The sequence below is a fragment of the Bubalus kerabau genome, chromosome 17 (genome assembly GCF_029407905.1).
Source record: "Bubalus kerabau isolate K-KA32 ecotype Philippines breed swamp buffalo chromosome 17, PCC_UOA_SB_1v2, whole genome shotgun sequence".
Lineage (NCBI taxonomy): Eukaryota > Metazoa > Chordata > Mammalia > Artiodactyla > Bovidae > Bubalus > Bubalus kerabau.
The window spans coordinates 58,695,622-58,717,508 of record NC_073640.1 but is presented as its reverse complement, the minus strand read 5'-3'; the positions used below and the strand labels follow the sequence as shown (position 1 = coordinate 58,717,508).

Here is a 21,887-nt window from a genome sequence, read left to right as displayed (position 1 = left end):
GGGATTCTCCAGGCAAGAACACTGGAGTGGGTTGCCATTTCCTTCTCCAATGCATGAAAGTGAAAAGTGAAAGTGAAGTCGCTCAGTTGTGTCCGACTCTTAGCGACCCCATGGACTGCAGCCTACCAGGCTCCTCCGTCCATGGGATTTTCCAGGCAAAAGTACTAGAGTGGGGTGCCATTGCCTTCTCCTAAACCAGCTCTGCCAACACCTTAATCCCAGTCTTCAAGCCTCTAGAACTGAGAGGGCACGAATGCCTGTGGTCTAAGCCACCCCGCCTGTGGTGCTCTGCCAGCACAAACTCTGCTCGAGTTTGGTAGCGCTAGCAAACTAGTACAGCAGCCTCCAATATGGCCCCAAACAATCCTCACCTCCGGGTATCACGCCCTCGGGTTGGTCCCTCCCACACTAAATCGGGCTGCTCTGTGTGACGGACTGGGCACGACAGAAGTGACGCTGTGTGACGAGGTAAGGCTCCGTGGTAGGTTTCCACCTTGGTCGCTTGGGCTCTCTCTCTGGAGGAATCCAGCTGCCATATTGTAAGGACACTCAAGCAACCCCACAAAGATCCACATCAAAGGAATCTGGCCAAGAGCCAAGAGCCAGCAACAATTTTCCAGCCACGGAAGTCGACCCCAGTCAAGCCTTCAGATGACTGTGGCCCTACCTGACAGCAACTTCCCTGGATATCCTGAACACAGTCACTCAGGTAAGCCACTCCCTAATTCCTGACCCACAGAAACTGCTGTTATTGTTGTTTAGTCCCTCAGTCGTGTCCGACTCTTTGTGACCCCATGGACTGTAGCCCACTGGGCTCCTCTGACCCTAGGATTTCCCAGGCAAGAATACTGTGCGACCCAGAGACCGAACCCAGGTCTCCTGCATTGGCACAGATTCTTCACTACTGAACCACCAGGGAAGCCCACAGAAACCATAAGTAATGACAAATTATTGTTGTGACTTTAAGCTAATGAGCTTTGGGGTAATTCGTTACACAGCAACAGGCAGCTAATACATAACCTCCCTCTCATTCAGACCCTTCTCCTGCTTTAACATCCCTGTATCCTTAACCCCACATCATGATGACACCATCAAGGCATTAAGAAGTAATGTGCATGCATGCTAAGTCACTTCAGTTGTGCCTGACTCTTTGCGACCCCATGGACTGCAGCCTGCCAGGCTCCTCTGTCCACAGAGCTCTCCAGGCAAGAATACTGGAGTGGGTTGCCATGCCCTCCTCCAGGGAATCCTCCCAACCCAGGGATCGAACCTGAGTCAGGTTTGACTGGCATTGGCAGGCGGGTTCTTTACCACTAGCACCACCTGGGAAGCCCCTAAGGAAGTAAACAGGGCCCCTAAATGGCTCTCGGGAGATACAATATTACCAATATATGAACAGAAAGGTGTTCAGCCTCACAAGGATGTCAAGAAATGGAAATTCAAATTTAAAAGGACACTTGGAGAGGGTTTTCAAACAGGAAAGAGATGTGACTGAAATGTTTTCCAAGCCAGTGCAGCTGTGTTCAGAGGAAATTTTAAGTGAACCTAAATAATTGTATGTTACTTTTTTAATATCCAAAAAGGAGTAAAAATATTTATCTCCATACTTTACACCGAACACAAGGAAATCAGTATTGTAATCATTTAATCCAACTTTAGTCCACATTAGGGCTCCTCACAGCAGCACAAGGTCCTGCGGGCACAGGCACTGCCACGGTGTCAGTCGCCTGCCCGCATGGTGGACGTGGCCATGGCAGGCTCTGAGGCCCCGCCCCTCCGTGGCCAACCTGCTGCTTCCATGACGTGCGGACTCCGGGTGTCCTTGCCGCTGCCGGCCAGGCCTGGGGTTGAGTCCTGCCATCTCTGGGAGGCCCTCCCACGCCCCACCCACCCTCACTTCTGGGGACTCCCCCTCCTCAACAAGGTTATCTCCCCGAGATCTTCCCTCTCATATCCTATTTTCTTTCCCATTCTTTCACGATCTAAGGCCCCATCAAACCCAAAGCCCGAATTCTTTAGCTGCCTCAAACAGCCGAATCGAGGGCAGGAAAAGTGTCATTGCCAAACCCTCCAAAGAGGCAAGTACCAAATATTTGGGCTCCATGTTCCCGGAGTTATAAAGGAGAGGGCAAAAATACGTGTTCACTGCAAAGGCCCAGGCCTGCCAATCACAAACCTGTGAGTGGCCAACCCTCACACCTGTTTCCAAGGAACTACATGAACGCGTGTTCTCAGAAGGAGCCTGCGTTAGGTTCGTTTCTCAGGTGGAACACTAAGACACAGAGAGATTAAGTCACTTGTCCATGGTCACCCAGCTGGGAAGCTGAACAGCCTGGATTTAGACTCCGGCATCCAAGCCTGTTGGGCCCGATAGGGCCGCAGGGACCCGAGCGGGGCTAGGGGTGGCTCTCTCTGGCCTGCCCCAGGTTGGCTGCGATGCCCACCCATTCGGGCAGGAAGGCCGCCTGGGGCTTAAAGATCATGCGGAATCGGGAGCCGGGCAGGGTGAAGTTGGCCAGGTAGACGGTGCTCCCCCCAGCGAGGTAGGCGGCCCAGATGCCAAAGGTGCCCACGGTGATGATGCTGTGGTTACACTGCGTGAGGAGCGCGAAGTCCCTGGCCGGCGAGCCCTGCCGGCCGCTGCCCGCAAACACCACGTCCCGGTGGGAGCTGTTGATGTTCCTCCGGCACCAGGCCATGTCGTCACTAGTGATCACGAAGAGCGGGCTGCGGTGGCGAGCGCGGAACCAGTCCAGGGCCTGCTGCAGGTAGCCCCAGTCGGCCAGCACGCCCTTCCACACGGTGGGCATGACTCGGACATAGTCCCCCCGGCGCACGTGGACCCCCACGTAGGTGCTCGGCCGGCTGCCATTCACCCGCAGACCCCGCAGGAAGTTCTGGGCCTCCTCACGCACGTGGGCGTGCAGGGTGAACTCCTGGAGGATCTCGGCGCGGAGGTGGTGGTAGAAGGTCCAGGAGCAGGGGTAGCCGGTGAGGCGCACATACTCTCCCGGGATGTGGCGGTACTGCTCCTCCATCCAGTCGTTCAGGTGGTAGTTCTGCCAGGGGACGCTCCTGGCCGTGGCGTCGTGCAGGACCGGGAGTGTGATTCGGAAGATGGGGGCCAGTGTGCTGTGCATCTGGGGCGGGATGAAGGCAGCGCGCCCGTTCATCTTGGCCAGGGCGTACAGGGTGGCATACTCCCCCATCTGGTTCCCCAGGCGGCCTTTGGCATTGATGGTGAACACGCCCCCCCTCGGCAGGTGTCTGGGGAACAAGACCACGCGACCTGCATAGGCCCAAGGGGTGGGCACCAGGGCCAGGCGCCGGTGGCAGTGAAAAACAGTGGACACCGCAAAGATGACAAAGAGGAAGCAGACGGTGGATGAAGAAGGGCAGGTGGCCCAGAATCTTGTGGCGGCTGCGGGGAGGAGAGAGGACTTAATTCAGCAGGGGTGGCTGGGCTGGCATGACTTCCTTCATCACCCCCCAAACCAGCCACTCATGCGCTCACTCAGCCCATCCGGAGCACAGACCCTGAACCCCTCCGACCTGGGTTTAAATCTCAGCTCCAGCCTTTATAAAGCTGTGACTTTAGTCACATTACTGCCCCTCTCTGAATCCCAGTTTCCTTGCCTGTTAAAAGGTGTGACTGGGACTTCCCTGGCAGCTCAGTAGTTAAGACTCTGCCTTTCAAAGCAGGGGATGCGAGTTTGATCCCTGGTCAGGGAATTAAGACCCCACGTGCTACGTGATGCGACCAAAAAAAAAACAGTGGAGGGGATGACAAAGTCAAACCATTCGAAAGTGCCAACATTCAGCCGCATGTTTTCCTACACAGTCCTTTCCTATGGTTCAACCTCACAGAACTACCTCAGTTATAAGACTTTTAAGACAGTGCTTAGCACACAGCAGGCACTCTGTAAGTCTTGGAAAATAAAGACTTCTGGAGTATTTACTGTATGTAAACCTGAGAGCTCATAATCTATTAAGGCTGCATAGCGCAGAGGTTCAGAGCACAGACTCTGAGGGCAGACAGCCCAGGTTTGCGTGCACACTCCGCCTCCTGGTGGGCAGCCTGGAGCCTGTTCTTTAACTCTTGGAGCTCAGTCTTCTCCATAAAATGGGGTTAACCAAGCACCTGCATGAAGGATGTTTCTGGAAGGCTCCCTGCATGGTAAGTGCTCCCTGCTTCTGTCAATGGACGTGGGGGATTCCAGCCGTCTACAGAGGCCTTGACGCCCTTGCCCCTGACTCAGGGCGGGGCCTGTGATGGGCCATGGCCAATCAAATATAGCAGAAGTGACATTGCGCCATTTCTATCTCTTTTTTTTTTTTGACCGTGCCATGCAGCTTCTGAGATCTTAGTTCCTTGACCAGGGATCAAACCTGTGCCCCCTGCAGTGGAAGTTCGGAGTCTTAACCTCTGGACCACGGGGGAAGACTCATAAAGAATGAATTTTTTGCGGGGGGAGGGTGCCATTTCTGGACCAGGACTTAACGGTCTGCTGGTTCCCACCTCCTGCTTCTGTAACATTCTCTCTCCCTGGCCGCCTCAAGCTGCCTGCTGCTAAGTCACTTCAGTCGTGTCCGACTCTGTGCGACCCCATAGACGGTAGCCCACCAGGTCCCCTGTCCCTGGGATTCTCCAGGCAAGAACACTGGAGTGGGTTGCCATTTCCTTCTCCAATGCGTGAAAGTGAAAAGTGAAAGTGAAGTCGCTCAGTCGTGTCCGACTCTTTGCAACCCCATGGACTGCATGGACTTTTGACCCCATGGACCCATGGACTGCAGCCTATCAGGCTTGCCTGGGATTTTCCAGGCAAGAGTACTGGAGTGGGTTGCAAGCTGCCTAGGTTTAGCTTTTATATTAGGTCTCTGATGAGCCCTTCTTTTTTGTAGGTAACCACTTTACTGAGATAATATTCTAATACCATACAATTCCCCCATATAAAGTGTAAAATAGCTTTTAGTATATTCGCAGAGTTGGGCAAGCATCACAATTACTTTTAGAAAAAATTTATCACCCCCAACTGAAATCCTGCACCCCTTAGCCATCCCCACCCCCAATCTTCCCCTCCTCTCCACCTCTGCCAGCTAATCTACTTTCTGCCTCAGTGGATTCACCTACTCTGCACATTGCATGTAAATGCATCACACATTAAGGGCCTCTTTGTGACTGGTTTCCTTCATTCTGTGTCATATTTCCCAGGCTCACCCATGTGGCAGCATGTGTTAGCATGTCACTAATTTCTGATGTTCCCCTCCATGGTTCTGTCTCCTTTTATTTATCAGTTCATCAGTTCCTAGACATCTGGGGTGTTTTCCTTCTGGGGCTATCAGGAATAACATTGCTATGAACATGCATGTCCAAACCCTTGTGTGGACCTAAGTGTTCATTTCCCTCGGGGATTTACCTGAGAGTAGAACTGCTGGGTCGTGTGGTAACTAACTGTGTTTAACAGTTTCAGGAACTGCAGCCTGGCTTCCGAGCAGCTGCCTCATTTTCCATTCCCACCAGCAGCATATGAGGGCTCTGATCTCTCCACACCCTTGCCAGCGCTCGCCACGGTCTGTCTTTCTGAGCACAGTGGGAGTGCCATGCTAGCTCACTGCAGCCTACGCTTTTGAACGCACCTAGGCCCCAGGCAGTCCCTGCCCCGACTCCACGGCTGACTGCGCTCCACGAACCTCAGCTTCCCCGCCCGTGTAGTGGGGTGGATGACCCCTTCTTTAGGGGTTGCTTCTTTTTCAGGCCATCGCTCCCCCGCTCTCCCCTGGGCTCCGAGAAGCGGTCTTCTCACAGTGCGTCTTCAGTGTGTCCTGACCCTCTATGCCCCCTTCCCTGCTCTGTTCCCTGACCAGCCATGCCTGGTTTCCCTGTGGCCAGGAGACCCCCAAGGCCCTAGAGGAGCCCTGGATTGCGTGGCCCTCACTCCTCCTCATCTGGCTTCCATCTAACCCCCTCCAGGCTCCCCATCTGTCCTTCCACCGGTCCCCTTAAATGTCAGGGCTCTGTGGGCCTCGCCTCCACTCTCCACCTCCTCTTCCTCCTATGTTCCAGGGTCCCTCACTTTATTAATCTGACCCCTTTGGGAAATATGAACACTCTCAGGCCCTCCTCAAAGGTCTCCCATTCAGTGTGGGTTCCCAGTGAGGTCAGCTGGCTCTTACCACATGAAGACTAAGTATATGTCACGCTCCCTCCCCTGAGGTGTACAGGAAATGCCTTGCTCGCTGCTTTGATTTCTAAAAAGCCAATTAAATCTGTCCCTGAGCCCCTCTGCTCTCTGGGCTGGTGATAAGTGTGAAGTGAAGTGAAAGTCAGTCAGTCGTGTCCGACTCTTTGCGACCCCATGAACTATACAGTCCATGGAATTCTCAAGGCCAGAATACTCGAGTGGGTAACCTATCCCTTCTCCAGTGGATCTTCCCGACCCAGGAATTGAACTGGGCTCTCCTGAATCGCAGGCGGATTCTTTACCAGCTGAGCTATACTCTGTCCCAATCTGTACCACAGTCTGCCCATCTTGGGCCCTGCCTGGAGTCCTATTCTTTGGGGTGGTGGGGGGGGGGGTGGTGGCGGGGAGCAGACGAAGGACTTGAGCCTCTAGTCAGCTCACCCACCTCAGTCAGAGCCCCAAGCAGGTCCCAAACCATCAGGCAAGCTGAGCAGGGATTGGAGCCAGGACTACTAGGGAGGAGAAACCAGCTCAGGACAGAGTGAGCCCCCACTCAGGGTCACCTCCACCATGTGCGACCCATGCAGCTGCACAGGGCCCCTTCTCTGCTCCAGCCATCCAGAAATTCTCCATGACCGCCGGCAAGGCAGCCGGTTTTCATTTTGCCTTGGGTTCTGCCAATCAGGTGACTCAGATGGTAAAGAATCTGCCTGTGATGCAGGAGACGCAGGTTTGATCCCTGGGTAGAGAAGATCCCCTGGAGAACGGAATGGCAACCGATTCTAGTATTCTTCCCTGAAGAATCCCACGGACAGAGGAGCCTGGCAGGCTAAAATCGATGGGGTCACAAAGAGTCAGAGACGATTGAGCAACTAACACTGCTAATCAGGTAGGTAGGCAGTCTGGCTGCTACGTCTTTGAGTCTCAAGGGCTCCCTCTCCTGGTCACTCATCAGCCTATACAGCTGAAAAGCCATGGGAAATAGTGAATCAGAGCTGATGAAGCCCAGGGCTAGTTTCGCGGCTTACATTGTGGTCCACAGTTCCTTATCGACCACTTTTATGAAGATTGGAGGTGAACCCCAACCTGAGTTGAAATCATCTGGAGACAAAATTTTAACCAATATGAGGCTATTCATAGACTTATTTTGCAGTGAGTGCCCACTTGTTCTGCTTGTAGAAACAATAACATTTGATATGGTGAAGTTGAATGGTTCTATGGAGACCTACCAGACCTTCTAGAACTAACACCCAAAAAAGATGTCCTTTTCATTATAGAGGACTGGAATGCAAAAGTATGAAGTCGAGAAACACCTGGAGTAACAGGCAAATTTGGCCTTGGAGTACAGAAAGAAGCAGGGCAAAGTTTAATAGAGTTCTGCCAAGAGAATGCACTGGTCAGAGCAAACACCCTCTTCCAACAACACAAGAGATGACTCTATACATGGACATCACCAGATGGCCAATACTAAAATCAGATTGATTATATTCTTTGCAGCCAAAGATGGAGAAGCTCTATAAAGTCAGCAAAAACAAGACCAGGAGCTGACTGTGGCTCAGATCATGAACTCCTTATTGCCAAATTCAGACTTAAATTGAAGAAAGTAGGGAAAACCACTAGACCATTCAGGTATGACCTAAATCAAATCCCTAATGATTATACACTGGAAGTGAGAAATAGATTTAAGGGACTAGATCTGATACACAGAGTGCCTGATGAACTATGGACAGAGGTTCGTGACATTGTACAGGCGACAGGAATCAAGACCATCCCCAAGAAAAAGAAATGCACAAAGGCAAAATGGCTGTCTGAGGAGGCCTTACAAATAGCTGAGCAAAGAAGAGAAGCAAAAGGCAAAGGAGAAAAGGAAAGATATACCAATCTGAATGCAGAGTTCCAAAGTATAACAAGGAAAGATAAGAAAGCCTGCCTCCTCGATCAATGCAAAGAAATAGAGGAAAACAACAGAATGGGAAAGACTAGCGATGTCTTCAAGAAAATTAGAGATACCAAGGGAACATTTCAGGCAAAGATGGGCTCAATAAAGGACAGGAATGGTATGGACCTAACAGAAGCAGAAGACATTAAGAAGAGGTGGCAAGAATACACAGAACTATACAAAAAAGATCTTCACAATACAGATAATCACGATGGTGTGATCATTCACCTAGAGCCAGACATCCTGGAATGTGAAGTCAAGTGGGCCTAAGGAAGCATCACTACAAACAAAGCTAGTGGAGGTGATGGAATTCCAGTTGAGCTATTTCAAATCCTAAAAGATGATGCTGTGAAAGTGCTGCACTCAATATGCCAGCAATTTTGGAAGCTCAGCAGTGGCCACAGGACTGGAAAAGGTCAGTTTTCATTCCAATCCCAAAGAAAGGCAATGCCAAAGAATGCTCAAACTACCGCACAATTGCACTCATCTCACATGCTAGTAAAGTAATGCTCAAAAGTCTCCAAGCCAGGCTTCAACAAAACGTGAACTGTGAAATTCCAGATGTTCAAGCTGGTTTTAGAAAAGGCAGAGGAACCAGAGATCAAATTGCCAACATCTGCTGAATCATTGAAAAAGCAAGAGAGTTCCAGAAAAACCTCTATTTCTGCTTTATTGACTATGCCAAAGCCTTTGACTATGTGGATCACAATAAACTGTGGAAAATTTTTAAAGAGATGGGAATACCAGACCACCTGACCTGCCTCTTGAAAAATCTGTATGCAGGTCAGGAAGCAACAGTTAGAACTAGAAATGGAACAACAGACTGGTTCCAAATAGGAAAAGGAGTACGTCAAGGCTGTTATGTTGTCACCCCGCTAATTTAATTTATATGCAGAGTACATCACGAGAAATGCTGGGCTGGAGGAACCACAAGCTGGAATCAAGATTGCTGGTAGAAATATCAATAACCTCAGATATGCAAATGACACCACACTTATGACAGAAAGCAAAGAAGAACTAGAGAGCCTCTTAGTAAAAGAGGAGAGTGAAATAGTTGGTTTAAAGCTCAACATTTAGAAAACTAAGATCATGGCATCTGGTCCCATCACTTCATGGGAAATAGATGGGGAAACAGTGACAGACTTTATTTTGGGGGGCTCCAAAATCACTGCAGATGATGACTGCAGCCATGAAATTAAAAGACGCTTACTCCTTGGAATAAAAGTTATGACCAATCTAGATAGCATATTCAAAAGCAGAGACATTACTTTGTCAACCAAGATCCATCTAATCAAGGCTATGGTTTTTCTAATAGTCATGTATAGATGTGAGAGTTGGACTATAAAGAAAGCTGAGCACCAAAGAATTGATGCTTTTGAACTGTGGTGTTGGAGAAGACTCTTGAGAACTGCTAGGCGATCCAATGAGTCCATCCTAAAGGAAATCAGTCCTGAATATTCATTGGAAGGACTGATGTTGAAGCTGAAACTCCAATACTTTGGCCACTTGATGCGAAGAATTGGCTTACTAGAAAAGACCCTGATGCTGGGAAAGATTGAAGGCAGGAGGAGAAGGGGACGACAGGATGAGATGGTAGGATGGCATCACCAACTCAATGGACATCAGTTTGAGTAAACCCCAGGAGTTGGTGATGGACAGGGAGGCCTGGCGTGCTGCAGTCCATGGGGTTGCAAAGAGTTGGGACACGACTGAGCAACTGAACTGAACTGATGGGATGCTGCCCAGGCCCCACTGAGGGGTGTAAAATATATAAGCTGCACACCCCTTGGTGCTGTCAAAACAGTTTCTGCAGCACGTCTGGTGCACAGAGTTTCAGATATTAGACTGTAGGCTTATCTTCACTCATTGGGTCCTCATGATCTCCCACGAGGAAGGTACACTTTTCAACTACGGCACAGAGAGGTTAAGAAACTTGCTTTGGGGCATACAGCTAGGAAAGAGGTGAAGCCTGGATTTGGAACCAGTGTGGCTCAGGAATCTGGGATCCTGATTACTGTCTTGAGTTTTTCTACTCTGCCCTGAGAAAGGGATACTCAGATGCAGACTCTCAGTGCAGTTGTTGCTGAGTTGCTAAGTCGTGTCTGACTCTTTGTGACCTCATGGACTGTAGCCCACCAGGCTCCTCTGTCCATGGGATTTCCCAGGCAAGAATACTGGAGTGGGTTGCCATTTCCTTCTCCAGGGGATCTTCCCAACCAGGGATTGAACCTGTGTCTGCTGCATTGGCAGACGGATTTTTCACGGGCTCCTTTAGAGATGATCATCACCTCAGGAAGCTCAGGTTATTAAAAGCAAAAGTGAGAAAGCAGGCTTTCCTCTAGGGAACATTAGCTTAAGAAACTTCTAATTTTTGCACAAGTTAGCCTGCCCCTCACGCCGCCTGCCCTGGATCCCATATGTTTTTCTGGCAGGTAACCCCTCCTCACAGCTTACATTCAAATCCTATGTCCCCATCCTGCCTCCGCCGCTGTGCGGGTCACCCAGAACCAGAAGCACAGACTGCCTCGGCTGCGCGCTCCCGCCGGAACAGTGGGTCCCCAAACCCCATGGGCCCTCGCTGTGCCACAGTCAATGCACTCAAGGCCACAGCAGCAAATATGCTGCCTCATTGTCCCGAGATCCACGTCTTTCTCAGTGGGAAGCGATAAAAAATGTTATCTTTCTAGTCAAAACCATTCGGGTATGTAATACAGTTGAGGGCAACATTTGTACGAAAATTTCACCCCTGAAGTCTTGAGGCCTCATAGTAAACTGGTCATGGGGAAAGCCACTTTGAGTTCTGAACCCCTGGGGGGTCCCCGATTTCTCCCTCCAGCCGCTAGAACCACTGAGGTCCCAGGCATTCATTTCTCCTCCACCCCGACCCCACCAACTCAGAAAGCGGCCCAAGTCTTTGGGTTTCCAGGTGGCTGGTGTGACCCTTCAAAGGGCACTGACTTCTAGGGCATGAAAGTGCCTGACCTTCATGCTCAGTTAACCCACAGCTGGCAGAAGGTTCCAGAGGGCAGGAGGGGCTGGCGTGGGGTCCCACCTCGGTGTGAGCGGCCCTGACACCGCCCCCCACCCCCAGCAGGTCTGCCCCTTCCTGATCGCAGCCACCACCACGTGGCAGGGCTGAGCCCCAGCCTGCCCGCCCTTAGGAGCGGTGGGGCAGGGGCTGGGTGTGAGTGGAGCACGGACCCCAGACCCGGGAAGGCCATCTGGCCGCTGTCCCCTCCTACCTGTCTTGAGCTTCCTGGGCCAGCCTGCTTGGGGATGTCCAGCTGTGGGCCGCTGCGGGGCAACGGCTCTCATGTCCCACATCGTCCCGGGTGGTGTGGCTGCCAGGGGTCCCTGCGGGGAGAGCATGGCTGCCTTGGCGAGGGGACTGGGGCGGGGTGGGGGGGCGGGGGTGGTGTTGGATTCTTAGGCTCTGCTCTGAGCTCCCGCCCAGAACCCCCACTAGCCCGGGGCCTGAGAACAGCCACTCCGCACTCACTCCCCGGAGCCCACGCTGGCCGCCAAGCTCCTGCAGGAGAGGACATGTGAGCAGCTAGCGGCAGAGGACAACCTCTTCCAGGGCACAGGTTTGGACGACGGCAGGGTGAAGGGTCGGGTGGGTGCCAAAGAAACCAGGGAAGAGGAGCCTGCGTCCCAGAGGGACCCCCACACTGCCCAGGCGAAGGGCCTGACTCTGGATCTGGTGGGAACACAGCTAGTCTCTGCTCCTTGAATGGGGGGGGGGGGGTGGTCAGGGTGGGCTACAGTTCCCACAGTGGGTATGGACCAGGGGTCAGACATCTGGGCTCCCCAGTGGCAGGGGCTGGCTTCTCGATCCCCCAGGAACATCGGGGGACTGAACCCGTTTGCCTGGCGTACTAAGGCCAGAAAGCAGTGCCCCTTGAACCACCCAGGAGAGAGAGGAGAGGTGGGAGATGGGGTGAGCGCCTTATAAGGCAGGTGCCAGGGGACCAGGGCAAATGCCCCGCGCCAGAGCTCAAAATGGCGCCAGGCTCCTCCTCGGGAGGGGTGGAGGCCATGGCAGTCATCTGGGGCGGGGGAGGTGGTCTGCGCGCAGGGCGTCTGCAGTGGGGATCCTGGGGACGGTGAAATCAGGCTGGGGAGGGATGTGACCCCACCGCACCCACTGGTGCCTCACAGACTCCCAGTGGGGGCCCATGCCCAGGTCCAGACTTACCCAGGGGCCTGGACTGTGGGGCCCAGAGGGGTTCAAGGCCCCCAGACCTGAGGGAGCTCCCCAATGGGGGCTGCCAGCCCTGGACGGGGAGGGGGAGCATTCCAGCACCAAGTCCTTCCTTGCCCGTGCCTTCCCAGGCCTGGACTTCCGGCTCCTGCAGATGCCCTGGCCTCTAGCCCTGCCCTGTCCGGCCCCTCTCTCTCCTCCCTTGGCACTCGCCACCCCCAACGTCTGTTCCCCCTTCTTCTCTGGGGACTTTACAGCCGGTGAGCAATGTGGGGGCTCTGATTCCTGGACCCTGAGGCCTAGGATGGCAGTGGGAGCCAGGTGGGCTGAGATTATCAGGAAGTCCTCAGAAATGCGAGCACACGGGGCCCTCCCATCCCAAGCGGGACACCAGGGCTTGACCTTCTCAGCCCCACAGGCATTCCACACCAGCCTCCCAGCCCAGGCTTCCAGCCCCCAGGCATCCCCACCGGGGTCCCTAGCACGGTCCTCTGGGTTCTGTGTCTGGGTGAGAAAGGGTTAAAGGTGGGTGGAGGCTGGGGGTGGGTGGCAGGGAGGCTTGGTTGTTTGGTGATAATCCCCCTCCGTGCCCTGGGTGTGGAGAACGAGGTTAGGGCCCCATGTGGGAAAGGGGCCTCCCCTGATCCCCGATCCCCATGGACCTGCCTCTTGCTTCTGATCCCCCGGCCCAGCACCCCTGCTCTCCCCCCAGGTCAGGCCTGCTGCACTGCCCACTCTCCTCCGGCTCTGCAGGTGTCTCCGAGGTCCTGGCCCCCAGGCTCCCCGGGACCCGCTCCCCCGACACCCTGTGGACTCTGGTTTCCTGGCCGCCATCTTTCTGGCCTCGTGGTCTCCCCTTGCGTCCTCCTCGCCCCTCCTGCTTCCTCTCCCTGCCTGGCCCTTGCCCTACACTGGCCTTGCCCCCTCTCCCCCATCTGTCTGTCTGCGCCCCTATCTGTCCCTGTCTCTGTTGCTTTGTCACTGAGTATTCAGCTGTCTGTAACTCCGTCTGCCCTGCCTTGCTCTCCCCCCTTATCCCCCTTGTCCTGGCTAGAAGTTTCCCCATCTGTCCCCCCGCCCCGCCCTCTCCCCAGGGCCCCCTGCCCCTCGACACTGACTGATAGCGCCGGGGTGTTAAGCTACGGATTAGTTCAGGCAAAATTCTCAATTTTGCTTGCGTTCTTTCCCCTTTGGCTTATGTAAACAGTAATTCTCCCCAGATGGAACTATTTTCCTCGCTCAGAAGCAGCCGGGAGAGGTCTGGGGCAGGGCCAGGGGTGGAATGCCAGGGTTCCTCAGGGAGCCTGGAGAGCGGGGTGGAGGCTGACCTCGGGGGGCAGTCCGAGGCCCCCAGCCTGGCCACTCCTCTCCTCTGCAGGTACTTGCTTCTGCTGGAACCATGCCCGTGACCTTTGCCCTCTGGCTCCTCCTGAGCCAGGCCAGCGCGGACCCATGTTACCACCCCGGGGGCCGCCCCCGCTTCTGCCTCCCACCCGTGACCCAGCTGGCTGTCATGGCTGCCTCCTGTCCCCAGGCCTGTGGCCCCTCCCCAGGCGTGGACCTCGGCCCACGGGCCCCCTGCAATGGCAGTCTGACCCTGGGCCTGGGGGGCCCTTTCCTCCTGTCGTCCGTCAGCCTGCGCTTCTGCACCCCAGGACCCCCAGCCCTGGTCCTGTCTGCCGCCTGGGCCACCGGAGGGCCCTGGAGGTCACTGTGGCGCAGGCCCGCCTGGCCGGGGGTGTTGGGAGGGCCCGAGAGGGTGATCTTCCGGGTCCCAGTGGGCCCGAAGGCCAGCATGGTGGCCAGTCACCTCCGCCTGGAGCTCGGGGGCCGGGGAGGGCTGGCAGCCGCGGGCGTGAGAGGCCGCTGCCAGTGCCACGGCCACGCGGCCCGCTGCGCTGCCCGCGACCGGCCGCCCCGCTGTCGCTGCCGCCACCACACCACCGGCCCGGGCTGTGAGAGCTGCCGGCCATCCCACCGCGACTGGCCCTGGCGGCCTGCCACGCCCCGGCACCCTCACCCTTGCCTGCGTGAGTCCGGGGCCCGCCCCGACCTGCCCTGACCCGGAGCCAGGCCCATGGTCCAGCAGCCAGGCAGTGTCCCTGAGGGCAGGAGGCTCTCTCCTACCCCAGAGCTGCCTGCCCCTTGCTTCTCCCCCACACTGTCCTCTGGCAGCAACTTTCTTGGCTCCCCTGGCTTTCCCCCGCCACCTCTGCTGCTTCCATGCTCACCGGGGGCTCCAGCCTCTTGGAGACACCTGATCACGGTGACGGTGATGTGGAGAACACTTTCTGAGCCCCCGCCCAGGGCCTGGCTTGGCGCAGGCGCTCAGGTGGTATTTAGTGAAAGGCTGGAGAAAAACAGGGCAGCTGGATGTTTTTGGACTCATCAAATCAACCACGGTGGGGGAAGCTCTTATTCATCAGACACATTTTTATCCAGCACCTACTATGTCCCGGGCAGGGATTGCATCAGGCCCATTTTACAGATGAGGAGACTGAGGCTAGAGCTGGGAAGTTCTGTGCGCAAGGACATGCAGTCAGCAGGTGGCAGGGCTGGAACATGAGCTCAGGAGGATAAGCCCAAGGGTCCTGGCCTGTCCCGAACGTGCTGTCACACTAGATGTTCTAGGGCAGCAGATGGGCGCACAGCCTCAGGAGGCAGCCAGACTGCTTGGGTTCAAATCCCAGCTCGCCGGCTTCCTGGCTGTGTGACCCCCAACTAGTGACCAAACCTCTCTGTGTCTCCATTTCCTCGCCTGTAAAGTGAGGAAAACAAGTCTTTCCTCTACAGGCAGTGGAAATTCAAGTCACGGATATACATAAAGTCCTTAGGACCTAGCATGGAGGTCCTGTGTTGCTCTTTTTAAATGTTTCCCCAATAATTCGAATAAGTGGTCAGGTTTGAGAGTCACTGCCTTTGAAATCTGATCAATGCCCCCCAGCAAAATGTACATGGTAGGTGGTCCTCCTGCGAGGAAGTAGATATTGTAAATGTCATCTTATAGCAAAGGAGTCTGAGCTGCAGAAAGGAGGCGTCACCTGCCCATGGAAAGAGTGAGACACTTCCACACGGGGGTCTGACTCTGTAGCCCACGCGCAGAACTGCCACTCTCTACACCCCGTGTGTTCATCAGTCCCCTTGGCTCACCCAGCTCCAGTCCAGAGCACCGCCTGTTTTAAAGATGAGAATGAAGGGCTTTGGGGACCCACACTCACCCGGGGAACCCCAGGCAGTCTCTCTCCTGAGGGCGGTGGGGGGAAAGCTGGGAAAGGGGAACGGAATGGCGGCCTGAGGCGCCCTCACTCCATCCTGTTCCCAGCCTGCTCCTGCAACCAGCACGCGCGACGCTGCAGGTTCAACTCTGAGCTATTCAGGCTGTCGGGCGGCCGGAGCGGGGGCGTTTGTGAGCGGTGCCGCCACCACACAGCCGGCCGGCACTGCCACTACTGCCAGCCAGGGTTCTGGAGGGACCCCGGCCAGCCCATCAGCAGCCGCAAGGCCTGCAGGGGTGAGTGCAGCCTGAAGCCCCGCCTAGAGGGAAAGGCAGCAGGCAGGTCTTCGGGAGGAGGGGCTGAGGGCCTGCAGGCGGAGGGGGCAGGGAATTCCAGCCTCCCCAGTCTTGGGGAGGAAGAGGCTGGGAGCCCGCACCCCACCTCCCCAGCTCCTCTCCTCACACAGCCTGCCAGTGCCATCCAATTGGGGCGACAGGCGGTGCCTGCAACCAGACCAGTGGACAGTGCTCCTGCAAGTTAGGGGTCACTGGCCTGACCTGCAACCGCTGTGGTCCCGGCTACCAGCAGAGCCGCTCCCCCAGGATGCCCTGCCAGCGTGAGTCCTGGGGGCGGGGCCCTGAGTCCCAAGTGGGGTGGGAAGGAGATAGCCAGACCTCCAGGGGGCAAGATGGGTGAGGACCGGGTCCCTGGGAGACGGAAGCTAGAGACTGGACTCTGTGGCCTTGAGGAGGCGGAGACTGAAGTCCAGTCTCTCACCCTGTGGAGGAAGAGGCTAAGAGCCTGGATTCCTGGGTCTGAGAGAGGTCTTAAGACCGGGACTCCTGAGTCCAGAAAGTGGCGAGGGACCAGAACTCCAGGTCCTGGGGGAGAAAGGCAAAGTGTGCTTCCACTCTTGGGCCTCAAGGAAGCAGGATGCCCCTTGAGGGGTCTGGATGCCTGGTTTCCTTGGGGGCAGCGAGGTGCTGGTGGGAGGTGCTAAGAGGCCTTACCTCTCCTCTGCTCTCTCACAGGAATCCCAGAGGCGACAACCACCCTTGCTACAACCCCTCATGCTTACAGCTCGGGTAAGACAGGCTGGCCTACAAATCCCTGGTAGCAAGAAGGATCAGGGATGGGGTGATTGGGCCACCAGGAGGGGATCCAGGGGTGGTCCACTGAGCACAGTCCCAAGGGTTCAGGCACCCCAGCTGTCCATCAAGATGGACTGTGGGGGATGGGCAGGGGCAGAATGCTGTAGCCCAGGCCTCAGGAGCCCGACCCTCCCCAGACCCTCAGTGTCAAAACTATTGCAATACCTCGGACACCAGGATACACATGAGCCTTCAGAGGTACTGCCAGCAGGACTACGGTGAGTGCCGGGGAGAACAAGGGCCAGCGGGCGCACAGGGGCTCTGATCTGCCTCCAAGCAACTCTCTTCTCTGGCCTTCACTTTCCTCATCTTAAATGGGAAGGAGTGCTGAACTCTAAAGGGCCTGTCCTGATCTAGAACCTAAAGGGACAGCAGACAATGGGCGGAATGGGGAGTGGGGAGGGTTACTCCCTACCTTCCTAGGTCTCCTTTCTCCCTACGTTCTTGGTCTTGGAGAGTTTCACAATCTTCTTCAGCCTGACGTCCCTGAGTGGGGGAGGTGGCCTCCTGAGGATGGAAAGAGAAAGGCAAACTGGTTGAAAGGAGGGGACCCTTGCGCTGTCTTGTCTGTCTCAGGTCCTCCACCCTCCTTCGGGGCTGTAGCCCCATTCCCACAGACTCCCCCACAGTTTCCTAATCCACCAGTCTACACCAGCCCCCTGAGTCCAGGGCCTATGACCTCAACTGTCTTGGACACTCGAGTTCAGCCCAGCCCCAGTTACTCCCCTCAGTGGTACAGGATCCCAGACCTCCCCTCCCTGAGGCTCACCATCTGGCCACTAGTATCCTTGGAACTCCAAACATGGAGGCTTCTCCCCCCGCCACCTCCCATGGGGATCTTCTAGCCCATAGACTCAGCTTGCCCACCAGAGGGCTGCTCCCAACAGATCTCATCTCACCCCCTTAGAGGGGACACTTCTCTGAATCACCACTAGTAAGACCTCGACCCTGGGCTTCCCAGGACTGACCTCCTTCTGGCGTTCAAATTAATCCTAGATGCAGATCCCTCCTGGGGCAATATCTCTGTTTTCCAGGGGCTCTATGTGCTCCTAATACTTTCTGACGCTCTGGCATTAGAGACCTGCTGCTGCTGCTAAGTCGCTTCAGTCGTGTCCGACTCTGTGCGACCCAATGGACGGCAGCCCACCGGGCTCCCCCTTCCCTGAGATTCTCCAGGCAAGAACACTGGAGTGGGTTACCATTTTCTTCTCCAATGCATGAAAGTGAAAAGTGAAAGTGAAGTCTCTCAGTCGTGTCCGACCCTCAGCGACCCCATGGACTGCAGCCCTCCAGGCTACCCCGTCCATGGGACTTTCCAGGCAAGAGTACTGGAGTGGGGTGCCATTGCCTTCTCCGATTAGAGACCTGGACCTGCCTTTTCTGCCTTGTTCCAGCCCCACCCACTGCAGGGTCCCGGGAGACCTCTAACCTTTAAGTCATTCCTATACCTGCTGTTTCTAATATGATCTCAAAAGCATCCCTGGTGGTGCTTGCATATTTCCTGGTGGGCACCTGGGTTCCTAGCCCAGCCTGACCTCCTCTCCAGAAAGACCGCCCACCCACCCCTCCCCTTCACAATCACAATCCTGGGACCCAACCTCACACTCCAAACGCCCCGCCCTCCTTGCTTTGACCCGTGTCCTCAGAAAGACCTCACTCCTCACAGCACTGGGCCTCTCACCCTCAAAGCTTCAAGGTCTCTGTTCTTCCTGATGCGATTCTGGAAGCCCACCCTTGCGTCCCAGGCCCCTCCCCACCAAGACTAACCTCACGGGGCCCTCAGGCTACCCCCGGGCCAGGCCTGACCTCTCCCCTTCCGGCAGTGCTCCACGCGCAGGTGCTGGCGTCCGAGGCCACGAACACGACATGGCAGCGGCTGGCCGTGCGCGTGCTGGCGGTGTACAAGCAGGGAGCACAGCCCGTGCGCCGTGGCAGCCAGGCCGCCTGGGTGCCCCGCGCCGATCTGACCTGCGGATGCTTGCGCCTGCGCCCCGCCAACCACTACCTGCTGCTGGGCAGCACGGCTGGCGGTCCAGATCCTACACACCTCGCCCTCGACCGCCACGGCCTCGCGCTGCCCTGGAGGCCGCGCTGGGCCCGGCCGCTGCGGCGGCTGCAGCAGGAAGAGCGCGCTGGGGGGTGCCACACCTTGCGGCCTTCAACCCCGAGCCCCGAACCCAGGCTCTAGAGCCGAAGCCCCGCGGCCTCGAATGCCATCGAAGGAGCTAGAAGCAACCACAGGAGGCGCCTTTTACCTCGACGCTGAGGCGTCCCTCAGCGAGCCAATCAGACGCCGCGGAGTGCCAGACGTCACTGGCATGCGCCAGCACCCAGGAGTAAGGACGGCCTTAACTAAAGGCCGTAGAACTCTTGGTATGTGCCTCGGACACTTGACCTTTGCCTTGTGGAGCAAGTCCCCTCAATAAAGAATCAACTCTTGAGGAATCTCGGCTCCAGACCCCTGATCTGTGCTGGGAGAGTCTAGGAGGGGCAAATAAAGAAGACCATGAGGAAAGTTGTGAAACCAAACATGGCTGTAGAGGCTAGTCAGAGTTGTGTTGCTTAACCATTGGCTAAAGCCAGTGGAAGGGAGGGTGGCTAGAAAAGGCGGGAAACACACCTGAGGAAAGCACAGCAGTGTCGGATTTCCAGAAAGTTCCAAGTTAAGAAACACTTGATTCCTAATGGCCCCAGGATGGTCTTAGAAAATAAGAGAACGTTGAGTGACTATCTGAAGAGGGTTCTGTTAGGTCCACCCGGTCTTGAACCAGAGGCTAAACCCTTTCCTGAGGGAATAGCCAATTGGGAGCCACAGAGCAGTCTGATTTCATTTGGTGCTAAGCAGAATTGGATTCCACCCAGCAGTTGGGTATCTACAGACCAGAGTGTTTGTGGCTCAGTCATGCTGACTCTTTGTGAGCCTATGTATTGTAGCTTGCCAGGCTCCTCTGTCCATGGGAGTCTCCAGGCAAGAATACTGGAGTGGGTAGCCATTCCCTTCGCCAGGAGATCTTTCCCACCCAGGGATCAAACCTGGGCCTCCCATATCGCAGGCAGATTCTTTACCGGTCTGAGCCACCAGGGAAGCCCTAACAGGCCAGAGGGGTGGGGTTAAAAAAGGCAGGAAGTAGTAAGTACTATGGAATGGAAGGTCATGGGACTTACGATTTTTCACTTCACCTTGGCCTCTGAACCCACAATGAAGAGCAGAATTTCAAATTTGAGTGAACTTTGTAGGAGAGACAGTGAGTACTTTGAGGGAATCTCAGACAAAGAGATATGACTTAGGGTTCACTGGGGCCTAGAATGGAGAAGGAAATGGCACCCCACTCCAGTACTCTTGCCTGGAAAATCCCATGGGCGGAGGAGCCTGGTGGGCTGCAATCTGTGAGGTTGCAAAGAGTCGGACACTACTGAGTGACTTCACTTTCACTTTTCACTTTCATGCCTTGGAGAAGGAAATGGCAACCCACTCCAATGTTCTTGCCTGGAGAATCCCAGGGACAGGGGAGCCTGGTGGGCTGCCGTCTATGGGGTCGCACAGAGTCGGACACGACTGAAGTGACTTAGCAGCAGCAGCAGCAGGGGCCTAGAAAGCAACCTATTCTTTCCCTGAGAGAAAAAAGCAGGGCTGAGCCAATGAGGAGTCTGGTTGCACCATGATGTCATTGGGTGCTAGGCAGAGAGAACAGGCTCTCCCGCCAGTGTTCTGAGTATGCCCCTAAGGAGGCTGAAAAAGGCAGAAAATAGCCTGCAGGAGGTGACTGTTAGACCCCCAAGCTACCAACACAATCCTGTATATGGGGAGGCTTGCCTCTGGCCTCCAAAAGGGCCCTGGCTGTGGGCATATCTGAAGCAGGAGTTAGGAATCTCTAAGGGGTTTTATAGGGCTACCCAGGTGGCACTAGTGGTAAAGAACCCACCTACCAATGCAGAAGACATAAGAGACGAGGATTCAGTTCCTGGTTCGGGAAGATTCCCTGGAGGAGGCATGGCCACCCCCTCCAGTTCTTGCTTGGAGAATCACATGGACAGAGGAGCATGGCAGTCTGCAGTCCACAGGGTTGCAAAGAGTCAGATATGACTGAGCAACTTAGCATGTCAGAGGGTTTTCTAAGTAAGAAGAGTTCTCTGTTTCAGAAATCGCTGGATGCCTTATCTTGCTCTTTCCATCCTTTTCTGAAGAAATTGAGGCTCTCAGAGAGACCACCTTGAAATGGGGGCAAGGATTGAAATCCCCATGTGTTCGGTTTGGCTGGAATCCTTAACCACCTCTTCTATAAAGAAACTGAACAAGAGAGGCTGGGAATCTTAACAAACATCACACAGCAAGTAGCCAGTATTCAGACTTAGTTCTCTGAGCTACCCAGTCAGTAGCCACTGCCACATTGGTACTTGGTGGCTAACATATCAGACAGCGCAGATAAAGAACATGTCCACTATCACAGAAACTTCTATAGGATGGCATTGCTCTAGAGGTGATTTTCATGAAACTCATGGACTCTGGATCCAGACTGCCTAGGTTCAAATCCCTCTCTGTCCCCTCAGTTTTCCCATATGTAAAATGGGAGTGGTGATGATGATGATAATAGGAAATAACCCACAGGGCATATTATGAGGATTAAATTAATTAACCTGTGTATGTAGGGCTACCCCAGTGGCTCAGTGGTTAAGAATCTGCCTGTAATACAGGAGACACAGGAGATGTGGGTTCGATGCCTGGGTTGGGAAGATCCTCTGGAGGAAGAAATGGCAACCCACTCCAGTATTCTTGCCTGGAGAATTCTGTGAACAGAGGAGCCTGACAGGCTACAGTCCATGGGGTCACAAAGAGTCAGACACGAATGAAGTGACTGAGCATGCATGAACATGTAGGGACTTCCCTGGTGGTCCAGTGGCTAAGACTCCGTGTTCCCAATGCAGGTGGCCTGGGTTTGACCCCTGGTCAGGGAACTAGATCCCACATGCCACAACTAAAGATCTCTCATGCCACAACCAAGATCAAAGAGCTAGAGTTCTGCAACTAAGACCTGGGGCAGCCAATAAATAAATAAATACTTAATTTTTAAAAAGATGTGTATGTAATGAGCTTAAAATAGTGTCTGCACAGAGTAAGAGCTTTTGGAGTTTGTTTTCATGATTTAAACACCTGGTGGCCAGACATTCCCCAGGAGAGGTGAACCCAGAAGGTGAGAT

At 54.8% G+C, this 21,887-nt stretch overlaps 2 protein-coding genes across 7 annotated transcripts; one reads left to right on the top strand and one right to left on the bottom strand.

The window, feature by feature from the left end:
• Positions 1 to 928: 928 nt before the first annotated feature.
• Positions 929 to 18,829, bottom strand: LOC129630998 (galactoside 2-alpha-L-fucosyltransferase SEC1). 6 transcript variants are annotated; one of them, XM_055551665.1, is made up of 4 exons: positions 18,697 to 18,829; positions 17,107 to 17,198; positions 11,364 to 11,475; positions 929 to 3,421 (listed from the first exon to the last, which is right to left on the bottom strand). In XM_055551665.1, the coding sequence occupies exons 3-4, from the start codon at positions 11,443 to 11,445 to the stop codon at positions 2,397 to 2,399; spliced, it is 1,107 nt and encodes a 368-aa protein (XP_055407640.1). In that variant the 5' UTR covers positions 11,446 to 11,475; positions 17,107 to 17,198; positions 18,697 to 18,829; the 3' UTR covers positions 929 to 2,396. The 6 variants fall into 6 exon arrangements, 2 of the variants coding, with proteins under 2 accessions (XP_055407640.1, XP_055407641.1); XM_055551666.1 differs by lacking the exon at positions 18,697 to 18,829 and adding an exon at positions 18,459 to 18,649; XR_008703848.1 differs by lacking the exon at positions 11,364 to 11,475 and having other exon boundaries at positions 3,306 to 3,421.
• Positions 13,714 to 18,974, top strand: NTN5 (netrin 5). Its single transcript, XM_055551664.1, has 6 exons — positions 13,714 to 14,355; positions 15,648 to 15,836; positions 16,007 to 16,156; positions 16,572 to 16,625; positions 16,829 to 16,909; positions 18,515 to 18,974. Exons 1-6 carry the CDS (start codon positions 13,725 to 13,727, stop codon positions 18,877 to 18,879), a joined length of 1,470 nt encoding a protein of 489 aa, XP_055407639.1. The 5' UTR covers positions 13,714 to 13,724; the 3' UTR covers positions 18,880 to 18,974.
• Positions 18,975 to 21,887: the final 2,913 nt, after the last annotated feature.

Bases quoted from the DNA above. Each gene is read 5' to 3' on its own strand.
- LOC129630998 (XM_055551665.1), bottom strand. From the start codon at position 11,445: ATGTGGGACATGAGAGCCGTTGCCCCGCAGCGGCCCACAGCTGGACAT. The intron at 3,422-11,363 runs GTAGGAGGGGAC...TCCTCCCCGCAG, and splicing joins GCCCAGGAAGCTCAAGACAG to CCGCCACAAGATTCTGGGCC.
- NTN5 (XM_055551664.1), top strand. From the start codon at position 13,725: ATGCCCGTGACCTTTGCCCTCTGGCTCCTCCTGAGCCAGGCCAGCGCG. The intron at 15,837-16,006 runs GTGAGTGCAGCC...CTCCTCACACAG, and splicing joins CAGCCGCAAGGCCTGCAGGG to CCTGCCAGTGCCATCCAATT. The intron at 16,157-16,571 runs GTGAGTCCTGGG...GCTCTCTCACAG, and splicing joins CCCCAGGATGCCCTGCCAGC to GAATCCCAGAGGCGACAACC.